The 26109-nt window shown below is 43.1% G+C and overlaps 1 protein-coding gene across 1 annotated transcript in view; it reads right to left on the minus strand.

Annotated features, from left to right (window-relative positions):
• Positions 1 to 12781: 12781 nt before the first annotated feature.
• The window catches only part of SYNE1 (spectrin repeat containing nuclear envelope protein 1), a 472071-nt gene continuing 458743 nt past the window's right edge, over positions 12782 to 26109 (minus strand). The window contains 5 exon segments of the mRNA XM_043592628.1: positions 12782 to 13754; positions 21309 to 21367; positions 22750 to 22842; positions 23862 to 24074; positions 25725 to 25853. Coding sequence (XP_043448563.1) covers positions 13514 to 13754; positions 21309 to 21367; positions 22750 to 22842; positions 23862 to 24074; positions 25725 to 25853 — 735 coding nt within the window. The 3' untranslated portion in view covers positions 12782 to 13513.

The raw sequence follows: 26109 nt of genomic DNA on the forward strand, positions 1-26109 counted from the left end.
TTTAAATATCTTTAGGGTACCCATCTAGATTTTTGGTTTTTTTTTTTTTTTTTTACTATTTTTAAATTTTCTTAGCAATTGCTCTTCCAGTGTGCATCCTAATCTGTCACAGTCTTTTCAGATTCATACTAACATAAATCTGATAAAATAAAATATCTTTGCTCCAATATAGCTCTGTTCTTTCCCTTGTGCTTTATAGTATTATTGTCATGAGTGTCCTACCTATATGTGGCATAAACCCAACAATAAAATGTTATTCTTGTTGGCTTATACAACTTAAATACAAAAAGTGGGGAAACAATATACTTACAGACTTTTTTTATATCAATCTATATATTTACCATTTTCGATGCTCTTCATTTCTTCCTGTGGCTTTGAGTTACTGTCTGGTGTCATTTTCCTTCAGCCTGAAGGAATTCCTACAGTGTTTCTTGCAGGGCAAGTCTACCAGTCGTGAATGCTCTTTGTTCATCTTGTTATGTATTTATTTCACCTTCATTTTTGAAGGGTGATTTTTCTGAATATAGAATTCTTCGTTGACGGTTTTGTTCTGAGCACTTTGAAGGCATCACCCTACTCCTGGCTTCCACTCTTTTATTCCGATTCTCACCAGTATCTGATGAGTCACCTTTTCCTTGGTGCTTTCAAGATTTCTCCTTCGGGCGCCTGGGTGGCTCAGTCGGTTAAGCGTCCGACTCTTGGTTTTGGCTCAGGTCACGATCTTGCAATTTGCGAAATTGAGCCCTATGTCAGGCTCCTCGCTGACACCTTGGAGCTTGCTTGTGATTACCTCTCTCCCCCTCTCTCTGCCGCACCCCCACTCATGCTCACGCTCTCTCTAAAAAAGAAATAAACATTTTTTTTAAGAAGCTAGTTTTATGGGGAGCCTGGGTGTCTCAGTCACTTAAGCAACTGACTTAGCTTAGGTCATGGTCACATGGGTTGTGGGTTTGAGCCTTGCATTGGGGTTGGGCTCTGTGCTGACAGCTCAGATCCTGGAGCCTGCTTTGGATTCTGTGTCTCCTGCTCTCTGCCCTTCCCCCATTTGCGCTCTCTCTGTCTCTCAAAAATAAATAAACGTTAAAAAAATTTAAAAAACAAGAAAAAAATTAAAAAAGCTAGTTTTCACATTCATGGTTGCTTTAAATTGCAATATTTATAGCTACCACCAAAAGAGTAGTGGTAAGTCCAGGGGAGAGATGTTTGTTCAAGATAGACACTTTTTGCAAATTTTTTTCCAGGTAACCTTTACAGCTGTGAGACGAGGGTAGATATATTAGGGTCCTTACTTTGCAGGAGAGGAAACGAAGGATCGACAGAGTTAAGTGAGGCTCCCAGGATCAGAAACCTCCTGAATGGTGGCCACTTGATCAGTTCTCCTGACTGGAAAAAAGATTCCCACTTCAAAAACTGGGGCTTGCGCTTCTTGGGGGTTACAGCCACGTAGTACGTATGACATTTTAATCAAAACCAGATAAAAGTGCTAATTTTGTACTTAAACAAGTTCGACCTTTTAGAGGTAGAAAAATTCATATGAACGTTTAAGGCAGAATGTGACTCTTTAAAAAGAAATGTGGCATTTCGGACAGAAAGCCTGACGCTATGTCCGAGTTCTGAAAAAAATTGTGTCCCCCTCTCTTTCTGGCGGGTGCCCCTTGGATAGGAAAGCTTGAGAAGCACTTCTTTTGCTAGCATCCCTGTCACTCAAGGCCAGGCCTTTGGTTTGTGAGGTTGTACCAGGCACCCTCCCTGCCTCCGGTTTCTGCCAGGAGCGGCAGGTGAGCTGCGGAGTGATTTTCCTCTGTACCTTTGGCACCACAAGGAGCTCTATTTCCGGGTGATGACCTGAGACCTTGAAGTCTGAGGCAGCGGCACCCTAGTAGCAATGGCACCTTCAGAGGCGACTGTCCCTGGGCTGGGCTCACTCCCTTTGGCACAAGACCAGCTCCTCTCTCGTGGCCCAGGAGCGAGGCCACAGCACACAGCCAAGGCCTCCGGGGTCTGTGCAGAACTGACAAAATGGTAGCTTTCATCCTAACTAGATGAAAGTAAAGGGGAAAAACAGCAAACTGAAGCAAGGAAGCATTCAGGGAAACATTTTCAGGAGTGATTTTGAAATGGGAAAAGCTCAATGGCCCGGCCAGCTAGGAGCAGAGGAAAGGGCTCCAAAATGGCCAATTCGGGACACCGCCAAGAGCTACTCAGAAGGCACGAGATAGTGCTCTGGGTGACTTTCCAGACTCTGTGCACTGCCGGGCTTTCTACAGCACTCAACATGTCATCAGATGCCTCTCTCGTGGGGAAATCAATAATTGTGGGAAAGGCCAATGAAAGGTTTGTGAGCTGGTAAACATTTTTATGGGCTGATTGAATTCTTGAGTTCGCCCCAGGCTCAACAGAGGTTAAGCTGTAAAGATTCTTGAGTTTTTCCACATTTACAAGCAGAAAGAACATGTGTGAATACCCAGGGCCCGGGTCACAGGCTCGAGGGGAGGAAGGAAAAAGAAGAAGGCACGGTCACAGCAGGGAATCCTGTGACTATCAGCGGGAACTGATGTGTGTGTCACCCCAGGCCCCCGAGGACGCCAGGTGCAGCTGGGTTTCTGGGGCTCTACTGCACGCGCGAGCACATCCTCCGAAAGGAAGGGAAGGGCCAAAGGTGCCGAAATGAACTGATACCTGCTTCACTAAGAGTGGAGTACAAATCAGAGCAAGTGACCCATTTGCTTATGTTTGAAAGTATTATTAAATGTTTAAAAACACCCCTTAACTATCCTTACAATCAAATCCATTCTTGAGTGCAAAAAAAAAAAAAATGCATATAAGGAAAAGCATGAGTAGATTTATGAGAAAAAAACAGGAGGTTTGGATGGAGAAACTTGTTTTCATCCCTTGGCCATGTTGGTACTGACTGCTTCTAGCTGAGGATCACGGGAGCCCGGGTCCAGGAAGTACAAAGACCTGAACCCCAAAACAACGGAACCCCAGATGGCTCCAGGCTTCTTACTACAGGAAGAGGCTGCTAAGTTTGAAATGTGTTTAAAAAAATAATCGGAGGGGGGGCGCCAGGGTGGCTCAGTCGGTTAGGTGTCCGGCTTCAGCTCAGGTCATGATCTCATGGTTTGTGAGTTCGAGCCCCGTGTCGGGCTCTGTGCTCAGAGCCTGGAGCCTGCTTCGGATTCTATGTCTCCCTCTCTCTCTGCCCCTCCCCTGCTCACACTCTGTGTCTGTCTTTCAATAGTAAACGTTAAAAAATTTTTTTTAATAAATAAATAAAAAATAAAAAAATAATGGAAAGACAACATCAAAGAGTTAAGGCAATATGGAGATTTTTTATTTAATTTCTATGCTTGCACAGAGGCCGAAAGATAGAACAGGTGCCCTCTCAAATTTCCTGTGTTCCATTTCCAGTCAAATATCCTTTAGGATATTTTAGGTTTATCACCTGCCAAACTATGTCACCATCCTGGTCCCAATCCTCCCTTTCCTGCTGAGCTCCGGAAGCCCCTTGTGCGCTCTCTCTGCCAGTGGGACGTCCCCAGCCCTGAGAAAGTCACTCTGCACAGGGGCCAGAACACTTGCCCTCCCGACGTCAGCACTCACAGAGGGAAGAATGAGGACCTCTGACCTGGCAGGTGCTCCGACTAGGACATGAACAACATGATCTCAGAGAGCCTAGATTTGTGGAAACTTCTGTGCCTCTTACCCAGGAGAGGAGATGCCATTTCCATCCCAAAGACGACATTAAGGCCCTGGCCCCACCCCACCCCCAACAAAATCCAACAAAAACAATTGGGGGTAAAAAGAATTCTTCAGGGAAGCCACAGAAGTGTTTTCAAGGGAGGAACCCCAAACGGCAGCCAGATTGAGGTATGAGAGGGTTGATCTAGTGTGGAGCCACCCCAGTGGGGATGTCATTCTGAGAAGTCCTATCAAGACGAGGCAGTCCCAACGGCCCCAGGGTCATGCTGAGGGCAGCAACTTCCACCAGCGGTGTTGGTCTTAGGCCACTGTGTCTTGTGGGCCATCAAACTTTTTCTCTAAAGGGCCAGAGAGTATGCACCTCACTTAATGTGGCCTGTAAACATTTTTTGCCCGTTTTGTTTTACAACCCTTTAAAAATACGAAACCCATTCTTACGTCAAAGGCCTGCAAACATAAGCCACAGGCTGCAGTTTGCTGACCTTCGTCTTATTCTATACTTTGTGACCTTTGTCAGGCATATTAGGCCACAAGTCCCCTCCTCCCCACCCAGCTAAGAAGACAGCAAGAGTCCGGGGAGGTGATTCCTGAGGGAATCCCACCTGGAAAGGGCAGCGGGAGGACCTGGAAACGCACACATCAGGAGAGGGTCCTCTATTCCCTCTGGCTCATTCCAGAGATTCTGATAGGGCTTTCAAAATTCTATGAGCCTTTTTCCTCCCAGAAAAGCTTAAAAACAAGAGGGAGAAGATCTGCAAACCCTTCCCCATCGCTATTTCTGGAATCAACTAGAAACTAGAGGAAACAATCATCAACTGGGCAGCATTACCGTCCCTCAGTACTTGCCATGCACCAGACAGCACGCACAGAACACGCTTCTGCAGCAGGGATTATTATGCCTCAGGAGGAAACTGAAGAACAGAAAGGTTAAGTCACTTGCTCAGGTTGCACAGCCAGGAAGTGGCCCAGCTACAGGGCTGAGCACAGGTACTTTGCCTCCGGAGTCTCTGCTGTAGGTGGAGCCTCCTTAGTAAGACTTGGACAAAAAGGACTTTATAAACTTCCAGGTCCTTCGCTCCCCTGGCGGTCTGATCATCAGACTCCGTGAAGATGGTGGAGGAGAGGGGCTGAGCCCCACCCAAAGCCCGTCTTGAGGAGGCAGAATATTAAAGGAGGCTGTTGACGAGGAGAAAGGAAAAAGTCCAGCAGGTGAATCAGTGGCGCCTGGGGCCTTCTGAGGGGCTGTCCCCGCCCCGCCCCCACCACTTGCGGGGATCAGGCCTGGGCTCACTTGCAAGCAGTGATTTCTGGAGGAGGTGATAGCTTAGGAAGCTGAGGTTTTTCTTGAACAAACGAGTCTCATTGGGCGGACATCTCTCTCAGGAAAGCTCTTCTCCAGGACTCACCCAGTACCCTGGTCAGGGAGCCTCCTTGTCTGAAAACGGGGGCTTGCCCACTTTTGCTCCTACACACTGGAACTGGAACCAACAATAAATTCAGGATGACCACCCAGAGCGGGGTCAGCCATTCAGATGCCACTTTTAATAAATGACCCCTCACCACCTATTTTGAGCATACCAAAATTGTTTTTTTCTTCAATTAAAAGGAAAATCAAATGTCTCTCACGCAAGAACAGAAGTACCATTTTCTTTCATTTAAAAATTATCATTATTACAGCAATTAGGATCTCAAAAACAAATCATGCTCTTTGTCACGATTTAAATAATGTGTTTAAAATTATTTCTTCCCCTGATGATTCTATTCATAATGTTAAGCCTTGAATTTCGTATGTCTTTCTAAATTTTTTCCTTGCCTTATGCAATTAATGGATTTTATTTCTATAAAAATGGGAGCGTAGTATAGAAACTATTCCATATCTTTTTTAAAAAATTTAACATCTTCCTCAATATAGTCTCATTTAAAAAATAGTTGCATCATAGTAAACAGTAGGTATGCACTGTAATTATTCAAGAAGCCCCATACTGACTTTTAGGTTGCTAAAAGCTAGTGATAAAAGGAGGCATCTCCTTTTGTTCCTTACAGGCATTGGGACAATTGTCTATTTGGAAATTGTCTATTTGGAAATTGACAAAGTAGTGTATTATATCACAGCAACTACAAAAAATGTCTCCAGATAGGTTATAAACTTACTAGAAGAAAATACAAGAAATTATTTTCATAATCTTGGAGGGGAAAAGGACTTAATATAGACTATCCAGGGGCACCTGGGTGGCTCAGTTGGTTAGGCGTCTGACTTCGGCTCAGGTCATGATCTTTCGGTTCATGGGTTCAAGTCCCGCATCGGGTTCTGTGCTGACAGCTCACAGACGAAGGCCTGCTTTGAATTCTGTGTGTCCCTCTCTCTCTGCCCCTCTCCCACTCCTGCTTTCTCCTTCTCTCTCAAAAATAAATAAATATTAAAAACAGTTTAAAAATATATAGACTATCCAGATTCTATAAAGGAAAAAGAACCTGTCAGATTTGATGATGTAAAAATGAAAACTTTCTGTGTAACGAAAGGAGCTACATAAAATCAAGACAAATGATATACAGGGTTAATTTTTCTAATATACAAAGTGTTCCTCAGAAAATATATAAAAAAAGTTAAGAAAAAAAAGAAAAATAGAGACTACACCAGACATATAAATAAAATACAGAGGTTATACAGATGGAAGTATCATATAAGTGGGTCGTAGAAATGCAGATTTTATTTATTCAAAAATTTTTTAAAAAAATATTCATTTTTGAGGGAGAGAGAGTGGAGGAAGGGCAGAGAGAGGGAGAGAGAATCCCAAGGAGGCTCCTGACTGTCAGTGCAGAGCCCAACTCAGAGCTTGATCTCACAAACCGTGAGATAATGACCTGAGCTGAAATCAAGAGACAGATGCTTAACTGAGCCACCCAGGTACCCCAGAAATGTAAAATTTAAAAACACTGAGTACTATTCCCCTCAGGCAATATTTTAGAAAAATGATAACATCTTGTCCAGCTCTTCCAAACTTACCTAACACACGGGAATCACCAGAAAGCTTCAAACAAATACTGATCCTCAGAAGCCATGATTTAATCGCTTTAATGTGAGGCGTGGGGTTCTACATTTTTGTCAGTTCCCTGAGAGATACTCATGTGCAGAATTTGGACATTAATAACTTGGGAATAATTCCCAAAATTTGGAAATCGTTGCTCTGGATTTAGGGGGGACGGTTCTGAGGAAAGGGTTCTCTCCCTCACTGTGGGGGAGATTGTAAATCACTACAGCTTTTCAGAAAATAATCTGGCAGATTGATTAAAATGTAGAACGTACATAACTTTCTGATTCAGTAATTATACCTAGAATAATGCACCTTAGGGAAAAGATAGCAGTGCTACACAAGGATTTGCGTGCAAATACACGCACGCATGCTTCCTGCGGCATTGACAGCAAAAACCTGGAAGGAAACAACCGTTAAAGGAAGATACTGAGATGTCCGCTGAAGTGAACACACATGTACTGATGTCTGCGGAATACTGTTAAAAATGCAAGTCACAGAATAATAAACATAAATGTGTACACCATTTGAATAAAGAAATGAGAACAGCAGAGAAACATCAAGGGCGCCTGGGTGGCTCAGTCGGTTAAGTGTCTGACTTCAGCTCAGATCACGATCTCACGGTTCATGAATTTGAGCCTCACATCGGGCTTTGCACTGATGGTGCAAAGCCTGCTTGGGATTCTCTCTCCTGCTCTCTCTCTCTGCCCCTCTCCGACTTGTGCTCTCTCCATCTCTCTCTCTCTCTCTCTAAGTGGATAAATAAACTTAAAAAAAAAAAAAGTAACATCAAATTGGGAGATGAGTGAGAAGGAAATCAGAAAATGTTCATTTTTCTTTAGAAAACAAGAGACGGGCACCTGGGTGGCTCAGTCAAGTAAGCCTCCGACTCTGATTTCAGCTCAAGTCATGATCTCATGGTTTGTGAGGGAGCCTCACATTGGGCTCTGTGCTGACAGTGCAAAGCCTACTTGGGATTCTCTCTCCTGTTCTCTCTGCCCCACCCCTGCTTGCTCTGCCCTTTCTCAGAATAAATAAATAAATACATAAGACATTAAACAAACAAAAAAAAAAGAAAACAAGAGAGACTTTTGGAATGCAAATGGTTGATTTTTTAAAAAACAATTAGCCTTTAAAATAGACACATATGAAAAACAGAAAGAGGGGGGCCTGGGTGGCTCAGTCAGTTAAGCATCTGACTCTGGATTTCAGCTCAGGTCATGCTCTCATGGTTGTGGGACTGAGCCCTACGTTGGCGGGACCCTCCTGTTTGGGGTTCTCTCTCTCCCTTTGCCCTTCTCCGGCTTGCTCCTACTCTCTCTTGGAAAAAAAATTAATTAAAAAAGAGAAAGAAATGGGGTTTGTCCTAAGATGTATTAAAACTTGTAACAAAGTATGTGACACACTATGCTGGTATATTAATCGTATATTAAGAGTCATATTTATACTATTTATTTACCATATATCTATATTATATATATTACACTTATATATATTATTACATTTATAATTATTACATTTATATCTGGATTATATATTTATAGATATTTGTAGATATCATATATACATGATCTTTGAAATCAGTTTTGCTATATACTGCTATAATTAAGACAGCAATGGAAAGATAGATCAGTAGCATAGGATACAGTCCAGAACAAAACTCCAGATTTATATGGATACCTATCATTTGAGGATGCAGCATCACACGTCTGTGAGGGAGGATGTGGAAATCAATCGCTTACCACACTTGCCACGTGGCCAGCGAGGGAGAGTTGACCGGTCCCAAGATGGAGAAATCTGGGGCAGATGGTGGCCTAGAGCCCAAAGTGGTGCCTCGCTAACAAGTTCCCAGGCGGCACTGATGCTGTGGATCTGAGCCGCACTTGGAGCCCACTGGGCAGGCTGGTTTATACCGGAAGGCATCCCTGTAAATTCTACAGAGGGGTGTGGCGGGGACAGGAGGTAAGCCATGTTGGGGTGACTGCTTGGAACTGTCCATGGTGTCGTCCGCTCGGCAGCTTTACCTTCTGAGTCCAGCGAATACCTCAAGGATGTGCCCAGCAGGATTTGGACCTGGGCGTGGCAGGTGCACCTGTGAGGCCCTGAAACTACGATTCAGCAGGGAGACCCGTGGCATCAACGCAGTCAAGGTGTGGCACAGCCGACCAAGGACCTTCTTCTGATAATCGCGTTTTTCAAAGTCAGTTCCTGCTCCCGTATCAGGTCACAGGTTAAAAACAAAATTGCAAGGCTGACTTATTTTGCGGGGCCTTCATATTTTGGAAAGATGATGTCCACATCCCAACCGGCTTCCTCAGCTCCCCAGCTGAAATGTCCCTCGTTGTTCGGTGTGTGCCATGGTGTCACGCATCCTGCCTTGTTTTTATTAGAAATTCTCAACTGTTTGACTTCTCTAGCCTTCCAAGATACGCCTTCCTCAACACAGTTCAAACGAATTCTTCCAGCGCCTGCCTTTGCCCAACGTCCCGCTCAGGGCCAGCAAGTGCCTCCCACTCACCCAGTTCTTCCACTTGCTCCTGTGAAGGAGGATTCTTCCCAAATTTCAGGATCCCCTGTGGCATTCCCGAATGGATTCCCGGCAGATATTTTAAACTCTGGGCGAGAGGTTAGTGAGAAGCCAGGAACTGAAAAATAGAAGCCATTCCTTTTAAGTTTCATCGTCTCTGGATTAATTTAGGTCTGACAACCAGTCTATTATCACAGCGTATTATTAAGTCTAAAATGTAAATGACCACTCCTGGTGAAACGCCCCTTCGCATCGCCCGAACTTGGTGCTGCACGTGACAAAGCTGGAAATGGCCTTCAGGCTCGTACATCACTGCACCTGTCTCCGTTTCCACAGACTAACATTCAGGCTCTTCAGAAACGCACCCCACTGCAACAGAAATCAGGTGACAAAGAAGTTAAAGGGAGAAGACATTTGTTGACAGAAAATTAAGACGGATCTAACAGACTTAATCTCCTTCTTCTCCCCTAAGTCAGATATCATTTCTATCAGGTTCCCTTCTAGTCTCCTCAGTTGCGCTCACCCCAAGTTTCGGGATATAACCGGTGGAGGAAAGTACAGGTTCTTCTGTATGTCAAAGGCACTGTAAGGGTTGCCTCAATGGGTAATTAAACAAGAAGTGACGGGGTCCTGGCTGAGACTGGCCTCCCGAGGTCTGAGGCAGGTCATACACCGTTGTGAACATTTGATAAACACCATGATATGAGGGGATGTTCCTCTGCCTGGAGTTTTGGAACCTATTCAGCACATGCTCTAAGACTCACATTGCCACACAGTTCCCCGAGGACACATTGGTGATGCTGGACTAGCGGGTGACGCTGGGGGTGGGGGCGGGGGCAGAGATCCCAATTATTAGGACTGGTCTTGGGCCCATCCACACCAGCTCCTGGAGACCCTGTGTTTCTGGCCGTGATCAGTTTTCATACATCAACTCGCCTCCCCTTTTTTTTGCTTTATGGTCTCTTCTGTGGCTTGTCAATAAAATTCTGTAGCTTTAGTTTCTTAATAACTGGCCCCAGGGAATAGGCTTTTTTTTTTTTTTTACAGGAATATCTTTTCCTTTTTGTACAGGAAATCTCAGACCTCAGCTTGCTGAATTTCTCACCCAAGCCTTTTGAAGGTATCTGTTCTCTCTTCTTCCAAAAACAAGGGAAGCGGCTGCCACGCCATTTTCCAGGCAGCAACATTCCTGCTCCCCAGGGGCAGTTTTCCAGAAAAGCTTTCACTCTTCCCTGGGTTTCCTGTTAAGTCACTGCTTTTATTTTTCCAAACCTTCGTTTCTCCATGTTAGATCTGGACTTTCTCTTTCCTCACCATTTCTAACATTTTCTGTTTGCTTGTGCAAATCTCATGATCCAAATGTAATTAACTCTATATTCCTGGTCAGCTGATGGCCTCTCTTCCTCACTCACTACCCTCAGGATCACCCGCTACCTCCAGGCCACAGCAGGGCTCCTGACAGTCCTTACTCCAGGAATCAGGGCCCTTCAACCCCCTGCATATTCTTTTAAAAGCCTCATCTTGTCCCCGAAGCCTTTGCTGAACATGTTCTCTGTCTCTGTTAACAGGATAGCTGGGGGCACAGGTAAGGGTGCTCCTAATGCTGTCCGGCGTCCCCTTCCTCAAAAGGTAGGTAGGAGTGAGGGCTCCAGGCAGAGGTACCCGACTGTGGCTGGCGTGGTCCTCACTAGACCAGTCATATCACCACCTGGGGGAAGCCATGACCTCGTGGCTTCTTCAATGCTAACATTCGCCAGAACTTTCCACTTTCTTCTGTTCCGATGCTGGATTGTCTGAGTCTTCTAAAGTTTAATAGGAACACGAGTCATGCAACCCTGTGTGCGCCACGGTGGTTTTTAGAAAGGCACAAAAAGACGACACTCAAGATTTTTCTTAAAACCGGACTTTTTTCTCAGCCACATGAACACTTGTCTTCAGTGATGGGAGATGCCTAGTGAGTCAGTGAATCATAATGTGGAGAAGGGACGGCTCTGCAGTCTCGTGATGCTGGGTTTTTTCCATGACTAATGCCTCCTTGTGTGGCGATTTCCCTAACAGGGGCAACGTGTGTGTCTGGAAGGGCTGGACTGCTCCTGAGGCCGGCCCACCACTTCTTGGATTTCGGAGCAGGAGTGGCAGGGAAGCGAGGGAGGACCGAGGCCCAATCTCAGGTGAGGCTGCCCGCAACTCCAATCTCAGCCACTGCTCACCGCCTTTCCAGAAGCAGGAAGATGGGAGGCTTCGGCACAGGTTTCTCTTCCTTAAAAAAGAACAACGCAACTCCGATCTGATCCCTGAGCGGGGTTTCATGGGGAATGAGACAGGAATAACCTGACAGTAGAAAGCAGAACAGCCACGTGAGGAAAGGTCAGTAGAAGGAAGTCTTAAAGATAGTCCAACAGCGATCAGGAAAGTCTTCCTGATGGTGGCTTGTGAGGTGAGTCTTGGGAGAGAGGAGACATGGAGCAGTGAGAAGAAAACTGTGGAGGTAAGACAGTACAAGGCTGTGCTTTTCAACAGTCAGTAGAGCTACACTCACCTCAGGCAAGCTCCCAGGTGGTACCCCCAGGGATAGGATGAGAAGGTCTGCAGTGATCCCAGGAATTGGGAAACCTAGTAAACCTCAGGAACCCGAGCTGAGATGGCATTCAGGCTACAGATATCATGGAAACCGCAGCAGGCAGTTTCAGGCAATTTTGAGTACCTCCGCTTTGTTGAAATTGTCCACAGCGAGCAGGATTTGTAAACGAAATACCTACAGGAGTTAGACCGGTGCAAGTGGTGACAGGAGTTGAGAGGGTAGAAGAGCGAATGTAGAAGCGGTCTCTTCCTGTTCTTCAGGGGACAGAAACCACATCACCCCGGCAATTATTGTCACGCAGGAATATGCACCTAATACATCGGAGCTTTCCATTTTCAGGAGGAGCCGGAGACCTGGGCTTTACATAAACCTTCCTCTTCCAATTATCCAAGGATGGATTAAAACACCATGGGCACCAAACAATTCCACGAGGGCCAAGGCTTGGCAAGATCAGAAGGGCAGAGTAAAATCTTACTGTATGTGGAATTGAATGATGGATGAAAACCGTATTTCTTCTGGTAGACAACGAAAAGCAATAGGCTTTGGATACAGTAGGGACATGAACAAGAATGCTTTAGGAAAATCCACATGGCTATTGTGGATCCTTAGGATGGAGTGGAGACAGGGTCTCAGTCAGGAGATTAAATGGGGTTTCTTCCAACTGGGCAAAGGGGATAGAGAAGAAAGGGGGCTGTGAACGGTGTTGGGGAGTAAGAGGTCAGGAGATACCACTAGCTATGGGAAAGGAGGGTGAAAGGAAGCAACCAGAATCCTTTATGTCTAAATGTGCACTACCTGTAATCATCCTCTTAACATATACTTATGTTTCAGTTTCACTCATTCTGCAAAAACGATCATTTAGGTTACATTCTGATAAGGGTCTGCCTAATAGGCAAATGTAGAGTCATTTGTTTAAGGGGAAGAAAAAAAGCACAGACAAAATATTTTATAGTATCTATAATAAATGCAAAGAAATCAATACAAACAAAACTTGGCTTTAGCAAACTGTACATACATAAATATCTTTTTTTTAACTATAACATTCAACTTTTTTTTTCACATAAAGCCTTCCATGATCTTATTTATTACATCCAGTTTTTCTTTATACCTTTAAAAAAGTGCCTTTTAAATTTACAGCTTGTGCTTCTAAAGCAAAGGTTAGAACATCATGCCCCAAAGGAAAACAAGGTAAAAAGAAAGGTGGCATATAAGCTCTTAAAAATTGTATGTTACAAGGTTCTAAAATCTCTGCAGCACTGATTGGTTGGTAGATTGTTCGATGCCAACATGGCATTCTGGAAGAGTCCTTTACCAAATGGATGGAGCAGCACCGTGGGAAAGGTGCCCGGACAGTCTAGTGAAGTCCTTGGGTTGGGTATGCATAGAATGGGCCAGTGGCCCAGAACTCATGCGTCCAGAGAACAATGGAGGTCCTTAATCTCTTTAGTGCTGAGGCTCAGAGTTTCAAAGAAAATTTCTTCCCAACCTGTCGTGTCTGCTCTCCTCCTGTCATTATTTACCATCCCCCTCCGAAGCCATGATTTGCACACAGAGGCTACAGAGGAGGGCTAACGCTGCCACACCCAGGGCATTCGCCAAGATGCAGGTCCTCTTTGGGTTAGCGGAGGATTGCTTTTGGCCAAATCCTCCACATGCGGCTGGCATCGGCCTGGTTCAGAGTGGAGGAGGGCCGTTTGTGTATCTGAGCATGGGGTGGAATGACCGGGCAAAGTTGTTGGAGAGGGCACAACTATAGTCTTCCTCTGACATTGGTACGAGGCAGGCGAGCCCGATGAGGAGCAACAGGAGAAGCTGGAGTGGAAGGGCCGCGCGGAGGACTCTGAGTAAGAAGGCCCGGCCGGACCGAGCTGGCCGAGGCTCAGAAAGGGAGGAATCGCAGCCACCTTTTATGGACCTGAGAGGAAAATCAACATAAACAACTCAAATATCTCAAATGCTGGATGGATGCTGCTTTTTGCTTCCTCACCTTCCTGGAAGCTAGAGGACCATGCCAAACACAACCCAACCCGTCAATTAGCTGGCAGCCTTCTGCGGTAGGGGATCTCCCACCACCACATGAAGAGTGTTTTGGAAACTTCCCTGATGAAAAATAAACATTTAGTCAGTCAAATAAAGGCAGCTCATTGGGTTCAAATTCCACCCCTTAATCTGGTGAAACATTTCCCTTCAACAAAGATAACTGCCCTATACACATTCTACCAGCATAGATTAAGTAGATCCAGGATAATTCAAATGTGGATGTTTGATGTGGGACATTTTTGGTTTCACAGTATCAGTAGCACCATTAGGCAAAATTAGTTGCTGTGAGAATCATACAAAGTATCCCATCTAGCCGTCCTGGATGTGCCAAAATCCATGCAGCAAGGATAAGAACATCCACGGCCATCTTGCAGAGACCCATCAAGTTTAAATAATCTTAGAGCATACCCTGGTTTCATCTTGCACTGAATCAGCATCTGGCCCTGACCCAAGTGGGTTCCAAAGCTGTAGGAACAAGGCGACAGCAGAGTCGGTCTACAGGACACTGATGTGGAACGACATGGATTCTAGGCCGATCCCATCTATCACCAGCTCTGTGACTTCAGGAAATGGACACCATTTTCTGAGCAGAACACATTGTCTTCTTGAAGGCTCCTTCTAGACTCAAAGTTCCACGTTTGCCTATCTACTTCCATTTTTCCATCTCCTTTTATATAGTGCATTAGAGATTAGGTATGAATCAAGAAAGACGGCAAAATATTGAATATGGAAATAAGTCCTGGCTATAGGATACACTGTTTTCTCTTTGTGATCATCTGTTGATGTCTTGTTTGGTTAGTAGTGGAAAAGTCATAGAAGGAAATGTTATTTACAAGAGGCATTTGTACATACACACATAACACACATGCATGCACGCACACACAAAACACTGCAGGAGCAGAAAGAATTTATGTACCAATGAGACACATTCCTCCATACCTAGTATGAGTTCCCTAATGGTTATAATATCACTAAGAGTAAGGACACTGAATGTGAGGCCACTGGAGAGATATGAAGGTGGAAAAACTATATTGGTTACTCTGTACATTTTTCTCATAAGAAAACATTGTGTTTCTAGCTATATCCTGTTAGCCATTAATGTCTGAAAACATCACATTCATATAAGTGGGGGAGAAGGGGTATCCCAAAGAAAATGACTGTTAAGATAAAAAGCAGACATAATCCCCCTAAAAAAAGGAACAGAGGGAGTACTCAAAGCTTTCTTATGACACCATCAAAGACAGGTGTGAGACGAACAGGTTAGTCCTGCAGAAGCCCCAAGCAGCCACATACCATACTGTGTTTCTGGTACAGTTCTTGCAGTGTAATGAAAAAACAAATCATTGGCCCAAACTGGGACTGTATTCTTTTCCAAAGTCGAAAACTAATGGCTGTGTGACCTTGAACAACTCATGTCACCTCTACGTGCCAACTTCTTCAAACCCTTCAAATTAGGTTAGATGGCCTTCCAACTTGGAAGTTCCATATTTTATACATTTTACGTCTTCTAATAATTGGTCAGTATAAATAATCTACCAACTGAGAGACCGTAAGAGTTTAACCACCATCTAGTGGTCAAACTGATTAACTGCCCTCATGCTAAGACCAATGAGTTATTCCTAATGAACTGAATAGGAAAGGTTGTACATTTTGTGAAAATATAGTAGAGCATAAATGAAGTATGTCATATAGCTATTAATGGAAGGAAAAAATAGAAACTTCTCAAGCTACATAATTATAAAATATTCATGGTGAAATAAAGCCTTAGAGAATATCTAATCCACCTTCTAACTTTGTAGATAAGTGGCTAAGGAGAGTTAACATTTACTCTTCTAATTGCTGGGCAACACACTAAGCATTTATCCTATTCTCTCACTTAATCCCCATTATAGTCCTCCTCCGTGTGCTTGTTATCTACATTTTATAGATGATGGAAAGGAGACTCAGAGAGAGGAAGTAACTGGCTCAAGGTTATACAGCTAGCAAGTGGCAGAACTGAGATTTCCACCCTGATATTTTTAACTCCCCAAACTTGGCCTCTATGGATAGGGTAAATCACTGGCCACAAATCACACAATTAAATGAAGAGCTCTAGCAGGAAGCCAGGGTTCTCACGTCCCTGCTCGGCAACCACATTCTCTGCAACATTCTGTTGTTTGGTGACACGAATGAAAGTTGTCCAGGTCACATTTATGTCACAGGTATCTCACGTGTAGAAACAAAGGAGACGATACTTGTATCTTACAATATTTGGAAGTGAGTGATTTCCTCGTGTCTAAACCAAATGCCTCTAATCATGAAGCCCCACAGATCAAGTCAGTCTATGGACACGAGGGCATTTTGTTTGAGGCGATTGTGCAACCTTGGGCAAGTAGTTTAGTCTCTCTGGTCTTCATGTTTCTCATTTGCAAAGACAAGGGTGCATTAATATCCTAAAATCACTTTGGCTGTGACAGTGTATGAATTCAATGGTTTGCCTTAAAGTGTCGTGAGAAGAATGAGACAGCTACCTACAAACTCTGGATTGAATTTTCCTTCAATGTATCTTTCCCTTGACCTGAAAATACGCCCTGACAAACAACACTTGCCACCTGTCACTGGGTGAGTTACAACAGGAGGACAGAAGACAGCTCCACATTTCCTCGTTATTCAACATTTAAATAAGGTGAGGGGATTTCCAACTGAGCCTTTTTCTTTAGAAGACATTTAAGGTCAGTTATGGACACATTTATGCGTGTAATTGATAATGCAATTTTGCTGACAGAGGTGAATAGCCTCTGTTTGTCAATTATTATCTTCTTTTAGCAATGAAGCCAAAGATCACGATCAAAACAAGGGCTGCCCATTGACAAGTCCACTCCTGAGAAAAACTAGAAAGGTCATCATCTTTGGAATACGGGCTCTGTTGAAGGACATGGCACATTTAACAGCATCAGAGCATTCCTTATTAAAATGTAATTAGTGTGTGCCTTCTAATGTTGAAAATGCTAACCTAGGGAGACGTAATGGGCCGAGATAGGGACAAAGAGAACACACAGTGATTAGTAAGCTTCTGTGCAGCTGACTGCTCCTAGAAATGTCCACGTTATCTACTGAGAAAAACTGCCACCCACTGGGGGCAACTATCAGGGTGTCAACTGCCCAATGTTGCCTCTTCTTAGGACGAGCCTGAGCTACAGCTTCTGATACCAACAGGATAATGGTACCAGGGGGCACTTTTAGTATTTATCTATTGACCTAAGACCACCTGCATCAAAAGTCTTGGGAAATTTGACAAGGGAAAGAACAAAGACAACTCATTGGTCACTCATCGTTCTCCAATGGCCTTACTACATCAATGGATGCCAGCTGAAACTGTGTTTATAGAGGAGGAAGAAATGAAATGTGTAAACTTATCCAAGGAACTTAATCGATGGAGGTATTTCTGTCCAGCCAAAGTGTGCTTATTCTCTACAAGTAAATATTTATTTTATAATTTTTCTCACTCATTCAAATTTTGGGGTAAAGACTTGTCCAGGAGTTGCTTTCATCTCTTTCCCAAAATGCGTATAGTTGTGGGAGAAGGAAGATGGTAGCCGAGGAAGCTGTATAGAACAACACACCGCACAAAAGACAAGTATGAGCAAGGCACGTAAGAGTCCTGACAGCGTGTACAAAGGATGACTCATCTCAAAGAGTTTACACGATCAAGGAGAACAAAATGAATTACTTGTGGGCATAAATTATTTAAAGGCAAGCGAAAAGAAACTCTCGATTCATTTTGTTACTTGTTAGTTGACACTGCCAGTATAGTAGTAGGAATTTATTTTGAGGAGATACCCAGGTTGTGTCTGAGCTTGCTGCCTGCTCTTGTGTGAATAATCTTTGTTCCCTGCATATGTGGCACAGAAGACAAATTTCCAGAATCAATTTAGGATTTCCGTCTTCTCAAAAAAAAAAAAGAAAAAATAATATTTTTTATTGTTCAAACTGGCTCGTCTGAAGCAGTTTAAGGCAGGCTGTGGTAGTCCGAGCCTGGGAGCTGGCTGTGTAAAGGATCCCACCCACCAACAGCCCTTTGGCAGAGTGAAGTGATTCATGAGCTATGATCCAGAGTCAGGTAGACCTGGTTCAAATCTTAAATCTCCATGCCTCTAATCCTCAGTGTCCTTGTCTGTACAATTGGGAATATAGCCATGCTGGGAGTGTGGTAAGGGTTAAATGAGGTAATGCATATTCAGCGCTTCGCATAGTGCTCAGGACACTTTAAGTGCTAAATAAGTGTCACAATTTATCATTATTATCTTATCATCCTATTGAAGCAAAGGTGTGCTAACTCCTACCATTGGGAATCAGCTGTACTCCGCCTTTTCTCCCAGGAAAATAGTCCTGATTCATTAGCAGTGCCTTCAAAGATGTGACGCATTTGCCAAAGTGGCTGACTTGTTCCTGGGAAACCCTGGGAATGCATACCTCAAAATATCAGAAAAGAAAAACATATTGGAGCCTTATCCCATAACTGTCCTCAGCTGTGGTGCCAGCCTGTCCTAGAAGGGAGGCTCTTTGAAGGCTATGAGTAAGCGGGTCCCCAGTAAGTCTGTCCCCAGCCTGACAGAAAAGACTTGAAGCAAAATTCCATAAGAAACTGACTCATGGAATGACTTCTCATTCCATCTGGGTCCTCTGTGCAGAAGGCGCTAGAGACCAAAGGTGTCCAAGGAAGTTTTGCATGTTAGAATTTTTGGTTAGGTTTTGGAATGAGGTGATCACTTCCCTGTATCCAGACTACAGGGCAATTATTCCTTTGTCTTTCTGGAATTTGGAGTTAAATCTTTCTATTTGTCAACTTCAAATAATCCACAGTAGAGTTTTGAAGACTTCCTGGTGATCGAGTTAGACAATTTTAAGTCAAAAGTAGGAAAACAGTCCGGCTGGACCATCGTAAGCATTACTTCTTAAATCTCTCTAATCTAAAAAATGATGAATAGGTACTGTGAATATATGCATGATATTTTTCAACTGTTTATAATTTTTCAGGAGTCTTGAGGAGCTCCTTGTAACTGATTTAGGGAATCTGTAGATTCTGAGACATTGCAGGTCTTTTAATGGCAGGAGCCATACGATATTACTTTTATAAGCCCAGGGTCTAAACATAGTATGTGTACAGTAAATAATGGCATCAATCTATATGTGGGCTTAGAATATTATGTAAGAGGACATAGAACAGCGGCCATAAAATCAAACTGAAACCATACAGAGCAGATAAGCGACTGCATTCACATCAGCCCTTAAACAACAGAAATAATATAAGAACCCCTTCCTTCAAACTGATACCCACTTTCTTCAACCTCCACCTCTTCCGTCTCTTAGGAAGAACACATGTCTAAAATTTTCTATTGTAGATTGCTGGGGTCAACGTTCTCAACTTTGTGCTTCTGCCATAGCCTTTCAAATTTGCTGGACCAGTGCAAGATCAAACACAAGGTACACTCAAGTGTCAATGTAAAGGAACACCGTGACAACCTGGATTATGAGTGAAGTTAATTCTTTCCCAGCAGACTCTGCATTCCATTGTCGGGGTTGGATGCACCCAAGCAGAAGTGCCAAAAAGTCAAGAGGTCCAAGAATGTTCAACCACAGCCTGTCTGCCAAGGTGTTTGATGACGTCTGCCATTCGGGTGTAGATCACTTGTATTCCAGACCCTCTAAGTAGCAAAGTAAATACTGTGCCGTGTGCTCAGAAAGATGTTAATAAACAGCGCTGGACAGAGCAGAGCTGAAAGGCGCCTTGTGGATATCACAGCGAGAATGTGGCTGTCCCAGCTGCAAAGCCCTGTTAGGAGACGTGTTGAAACACTTGCTGCCCTAAGAAACGATGCCTTTGACATTTTCAGAAGACCTGTGCGACTGTCTGAAAAAATTGGGGGAGCAGACTGATGAGGTATCGGGAAACCAAAAGGCGGTTGCCATTGGTGTCGCAGAATAATATAAGAGCTTTTCCCTTCTCATCACCATCATGTACGTCAGCCAAAGAATTCATCTCTGGTATCCTAGAAGGACTGCTATGGGGACAGTCCCCATCTCTGTTCATGGCACCTCAGCATTTTGTGGAGAAAAGATGGACAAAACAATGATCTGGCTATAGTAGATGATAGGCTTTTCTTGTAGGGGACTAAGACAACATCAGGGCACTGGTAGAAGTCCATCATTAGCTTCAAAAATCCTTGTGAGTTTTTCTCCATTCATATTTCATTATTGGTATTTCATTATGGACAAACCCCGCCCCCCCCCCCCAAAACTGTCTCCAAACCAAACCGAAGGGAATGAAAAAAAGAAAAAGTACAGTAAAGGGAGACTTAAAAACCAGAAAGCACATCAAAGTACATTCTGCATTGCTTCGGCTGCGTAGGAATGACCAAATAAAATATCCAGTCTCTTCAGCACACAGCTGGAAAACTAAAACTATTACTCAGGGGTTGTTTACAGTTCTACACTTCCTTACCCCTCACCCTCCTTTCAAGAATTTTGATTCCAGCTCGGTGGTGAGAAGCTTCCAGAGGGGCAAACTACTTTAGCAGTGAACTGCTTGGGACTGGAATGAAAAATCAGCTCCAAAGACAGTGTTTTCATTTTTTAAAAAGTTGTCTCAGGGAATATGAACTGATTAGTGAAAGGGCAGGAGAGCACAGACATCACACCAACAACGAAGGCAAAGCACCGCTAAGTGCGGAAACAATGGACTGTTGGAAGCCAGATGTAAAGCGCGGAGTGGCAGCTGTGAGTAGGCTCTCTGGACGTTCCCGGGCAGGGGCACTGACTGCCCTTGTTTCCAGCGTGAAAGAGCTTGCCAAGTGTCAGGAAGGTGAGTGACTGAGTGTGCTGGCAGAAGAGACGTTTTAGGATAAGCAGAAGAGAGAAGGTGCTTATAAGTTTTAAATAATACCAAGTTAGGACTTGCCATTTTGAGAATTCAAAACCCACAATCTGGATAAAACATGAAATTAAAATAAAAAGCTGGGGATGTTAGTATATTTTATTCAGATCTGTGGGTTCTGTGAATGGTAAATAATTCATTGATCTATTACCTGTCTTATTGTAAAATCTAGAAATAAAGAGGATGATGAAAGTCTGCCATGAATCGAACGGTGGCTATGCCATCCATCGCATGGAATTCTTAAGCGCAGAATACAATTTGATGAAAAGTACCAGATGGCCTACGTACAGTTAGATAAAATTTTGGCGGGATCCAAATGTTTTGTGCTCTGAGCCTTACTTATACTTTGCACTTAGAAAAGTCTTTCCCAATTTAGTAGAGAAAGGGTGTGGGACGAAACAAGTAACTTCTCAACTACCCTGAGGAAGACCAGATAGAGGCCTACCTAAATCATGGACAATTTTCATCATCCTCTTGGAGTTCTAGAACAGTGTGGAAACCAGGAGAATAAGGTACCTGCTATGTGGACTGTTGACAGAGGGTCCAGGCTGTGAGAGACTACATTTGCCTCGTGGCTGTTTGCAATGAACAGGGGTAAAGAAAGAAGAATGTTCAGTCCAGGCAAATAAAGACAAGCTACTGAAAAAAAAAATTAAACTAAAAGTGCAGCAAAAGAAAAACAAATCAAATGAAATGATCAGTACCCATGAAGTCAGGAAACTGGCTTTTCTTCTGTTGAAGAAGTGAAACAAATTCACATCTCTATCATTAGTCACTGAATAAACATGAATTGTGGCTCAGGAGTCCCCACCACAGTGGGTATATCTTCCCCCACTTCGCATGGTAGAAACACAAATGACTCTACACAAGCCAAGGATCTCTCTGTATTTACTTACAATAAATATAAAGTTCCATATGCCATGCCACGCCATATTTTTTCATCTTCTAGAACACTGAATTCGTATTAAAATCCTTGGCAGCTAAAAAATAACAATGGCAATAGGAGACTGTTCTTTGTAGAGGGAAGAAGACCTGATTGGTTAAGTAAGGGCTAAAATTTCACTCGAAAAGCCAGTATTCCTTCACATTCTTAAACTAGGATCTATAGGAAACTAGCGAATGTCGTAAAAAACAATCCTAAATAATAACATTTATCAGCATAGAACTTAAGTGTTTATAACAAAAAAAGTACAAATGAAATCATATTTCTAAAAACTAAGGAAAATGGGATGGAATAAAAATGACTATAATCATAAAGCCAGACAAAAATCAATCAATAAATAACAAAACAGAACAAGCTTCTAATTACACAGAGAAATCAAAGTATAGAGTGGAGCAGGGGCCAGATTCGTCTTTTTGTCCTCACAGAATGCCAGTGAGGCAGCCCCTGAAAGGCTTTGTGGGTGAGTCTTCTTGAGCTGTTGCCTCTTGGGGGGCAGCACAGTCAACAAACACCTGGAGAACCACCTTCAGGACTCTCTTTGCTTGCGAGTCAGCAGAACCTCCGCTTGTCTCATAAATTCAATGGTCTCATGAGACACTCACAGTTTTGTCTGCTTCTGGCTGAGGCGCCACTTTACACGGAACCTACTTTTTTAGGTGGACTATGGTGGTGGTAGTTTGAAGGGAGGAGCCACCAAAAGAACAAGGGAACACCATTGTAGCGATGGCCCTCGGAGCAAGAGAAGTAATTTGTCTCCCTGTACCAACCACACGTTGAGCCCTATTTTTTTTTGAAAACCAGAACTGCTCTTTTTCATTCCCAAGTGCATGTGGGGAGGGCCCGCGGCCTGGCTGAGGAAACAACTCTTCTCTGTGTTACTGTGATAACCCTCTTCCGTACGGGGACTCCTGCTTTCCCGGGGGGGAGCCTGTGGTCCCTGCGGTAGGTACAGACACTCTCACTCCCGGGTGTTCCCTCCCACGGGCCAAGTGAAAACGACTAGTGGAAAGTTACCGTTCTTTGTCTGTTCGGGGTGCTTCTTCCTGACGTAGGACTCACAGATCCCGAGGTGTCCAGTTCATCCGCAGAAGACCAGGAAGACAAATCCTACATAGGAAACGGTTTCTTTTAATGGCTCTGTGTTCCAAAGCTGTGATGGCCTGGTGATACACGATGCATTTCCCAGCCCGTCCCCACCCACCCTCCACAAAAAACCAAACCACTCCTTGGGGAAAACAGAATCAGACAACTACAAGAACGGAACCTAATCTTCTAGGGGATTAGGCTTTCCTGGCTGTAAAGTTGGTCCGGCTGGAAAATATAGGTATAGTTTTGCTACTACTATGTTGCTTGTAGCTTTACTGTTTCCCAGCGGCGTGGATGTGGATGAGTGGAAGTGAAGGAGGGGAAGGAATCTTGTCTTTCAGCTACGGGCCTCTCAGGCCAGAGAGAAACCAATTCATTTGAGTTAGAAGCAAAAGATACTCATCCAGGAGCCCGCTTTTGTAGTATTTCTAGCACTCCTCTGTTATTCAGAGTAGCATGTGCTTTTGCATGCTTAGAGAAGGGCAGGGTGTCTGTGTGTTCATAACAGGATCTCACAGTTGAATGTCTGAAGCCTTACCCAGCCTCTCTGGATCTACATATGGATTTCTCAAAACCCGTAATACTACCACGAGGTAGTAGATTTAAGAAAAAAAAAAATATATAAAAGGCAAATGAGCAGAGGACATTTTCCATGAATTAACTGCTACCAGGAGAATTCGTGCCTCTACGGTTCAAACACAAAACTCACATGCGACGACTGGTTATGATCTGCCACAGCTGTGTTACTGAAAACATGCGCATTCTTAAACAAGGTAAAATACAATGCCACAATAGTGATGGTGAAGGGTTAGCAGTAACAATCACAAGAGGTCTTTTTGATGTAACAGAATCAAAAGCAGTGTCCTATCACAAAAGTTTGAGTCGCTTTCTTTTATTTTGACACAGGACTCGTAAGAGCAGTGATTGAGAGTGGGCACTCTATTCCGACAAGTACCACATTCAAAGTCCTTCTAAAAATGGATGAAGATGATGCTTCTTTGGTAAGAAACGCTACACGATGATGCCTGCTTAGAGCTTACCTGCTGACTGCTTGACATGTCTAATAACTTCTCCAGCTCCTTGATGTGTCGGCTGACCTCCTTCAAGAGAAGTTTGAGCCGATTTCCAATCACATGGACTTTTTCTTTGGCTTCTAAACAGTCTGTGCCTTCAGCATTCACCAGTAGTTGGCAAGACATGTCTTGCAGTGAGGCCACTTGGAGTTGGGATTCCAATAGCTCATGCCTTATTTGCTATGCATACGATAAGAAATATTTTACGAAGAATTTCTGATAAGTGGGGGAAATTCCCAAAGGGCGGGATGATATCAGTTTAACCTAGTGGACAATTATACCTGAGTATCTGAATGCTGTGCTTACACGGGGAAGAATGAAGCAGCCATGGATTCGGGAATAAGGGGTCTGGGTTCTAACCCTGCCTCTGCCAAAAACAGTCTATAAGGCCCCTGAACCTTTCCAATCTCAAGTGTTCCCATTGGGTAAAATGATAATACTACTTCCTGCCTGGTCCACAGTAAGTATATTGGAAGGTTCAACTTGGTGAATAAATGTGAAAATGCCTAAAATAGAAAGTACCATGCAAATGAGACATAAGATATTCTTTTAAACAGTGAAATATTAACATATAAATATAGCAAATATTAAAAAAAATTTTTTTCAGTTCGTTTATTTATTTTGAGAGAGAGAAAGAGAGCAGGGGAGGGCCAGAGAGAAGAGAGAGAGAGAGTCCCAAGCAGAGACAGAGAGCCCAACGCGGGGCTTGAATTCATTAACTGTGAGATCATGACCTGAGCCAAAACCAAGAGCCGGACGCTTAACCAACCGAGCCACCCAGGTGCCCCACAAATATTTTTAATAATGTAATATTTTATACACACGTCTAAGTATACTCTGGATTTGTTCAGGTTTTTCTTTTAAAGGAAATATGAGTAATTCATCATTTACAACTAATGTCTCAGGTCAAAAGTCAGTAAAAATGCCACTGCATAGCTATTTCCTCTTGGTTTCTAAGACATTTGCGGTACTAAATTGAAAGCTACCAATTCTGTTGGTTAGGTTAGTGAGTACTAAATGTTCAGAAATAACATTTTAAAAATACAGAAAGCTACGAAATGCAAATCATTTTCTCCTAATGGAACTTAAATATACTTCTTTGTCTTCTATAAAGTCCCTTAAGTACACTTGCATTATATTGTCCGAAGCGCTTTGTATAAGAATCTACATAGAGATTCTGCAAATTTCCTTTTGAATTCAGTGCTAGAATAAGTTCCTTTCTCCTTGAGAACTGGTATGGTTTCTTTTTGTCAGGTGATGAAAATAACTTTTAATATTTCCCTTGTCTTAGTTTTCACAAAACTTGGTGACAAGGACACTGTTAAATCTGGTACCCTTAATTTCCTCTAAGAAGTCTTAAGCATCTTTTTCTATTTTAATAGTTTCAATGTCCGTAAAAATAAAATTTAAGCCACCCAATATACTTTTACTTTATACGTAGATGTCACAAATACAGTTTAAATTAAAAATAAGTATAATGTGCCAAAGATCTCTTTTAATAAAAACAATCTACTAAGATGAAGAACTTCTAAGATCTCTGCAATTGAGCAATGACTTTAGAAGCAGATTCTAAAGACGGTGGATGTCATCTCCTATGGGCATGTTTGCCTCATGTAAATTGGAAACCATGATGAATAAAAACGAGGAAGTTGGAGACTGGTATGCAAAGGGTAAATACACATATACAATATATATGTTATACATATATGTTATATATATTTTATATATTTATATGTGTGTATTATATATAATCACCTACATTCTTTTTCTGTAAATGACATGGATCGCTGCTAAAAATAACCAGAGGCTGCAGGAGGCCACATATCTTACCATAAGCTGCTTGTGATGGTCCTGAAGTGTCTCTGCATCCTGGTTAGAATCAATAGGGACAACTTCATTTTTCCTTCTGTCGATGTTCTCCAGCATAAGAAGCAAACCATGACTCATTTCATGGAAATCCTATGGGGGGGGGGGGGGAACATGGAGTATAAAACCATCTTAATATATTGTTCTTTCCCTCGCAGCTTAAATTTCCCTTCTTTACAATTGCTACCACTGGCAAAGACACATTGGGTTTAAGATCTTACACATGACTCCTTTCTGAGGAAGGCACTGGCGCTGTTGTAATGATCTAAGTTCACATTCTCACCAAAAGCATCTAGTCTATTATGTGAGGGAGATTTACACATAAGGAAAAACTGGCATCAAATACTCA

Source organism: Prionailurus bengalensis, chromosome B2, assembly GCF_016509475.1.
Source record: "Prionailurus bengalensis isolate Pbe53 chromosome B2, Fcat_Pben_1.1_paternal_pri, whole genome shotgun sequence".
Taxonomy (NCBI): Eukaryota; Metazoa; Chordata; class Mammalia; order Carnivora; family Felidae; genus Prionailurus; species Prionailurus bengalensis.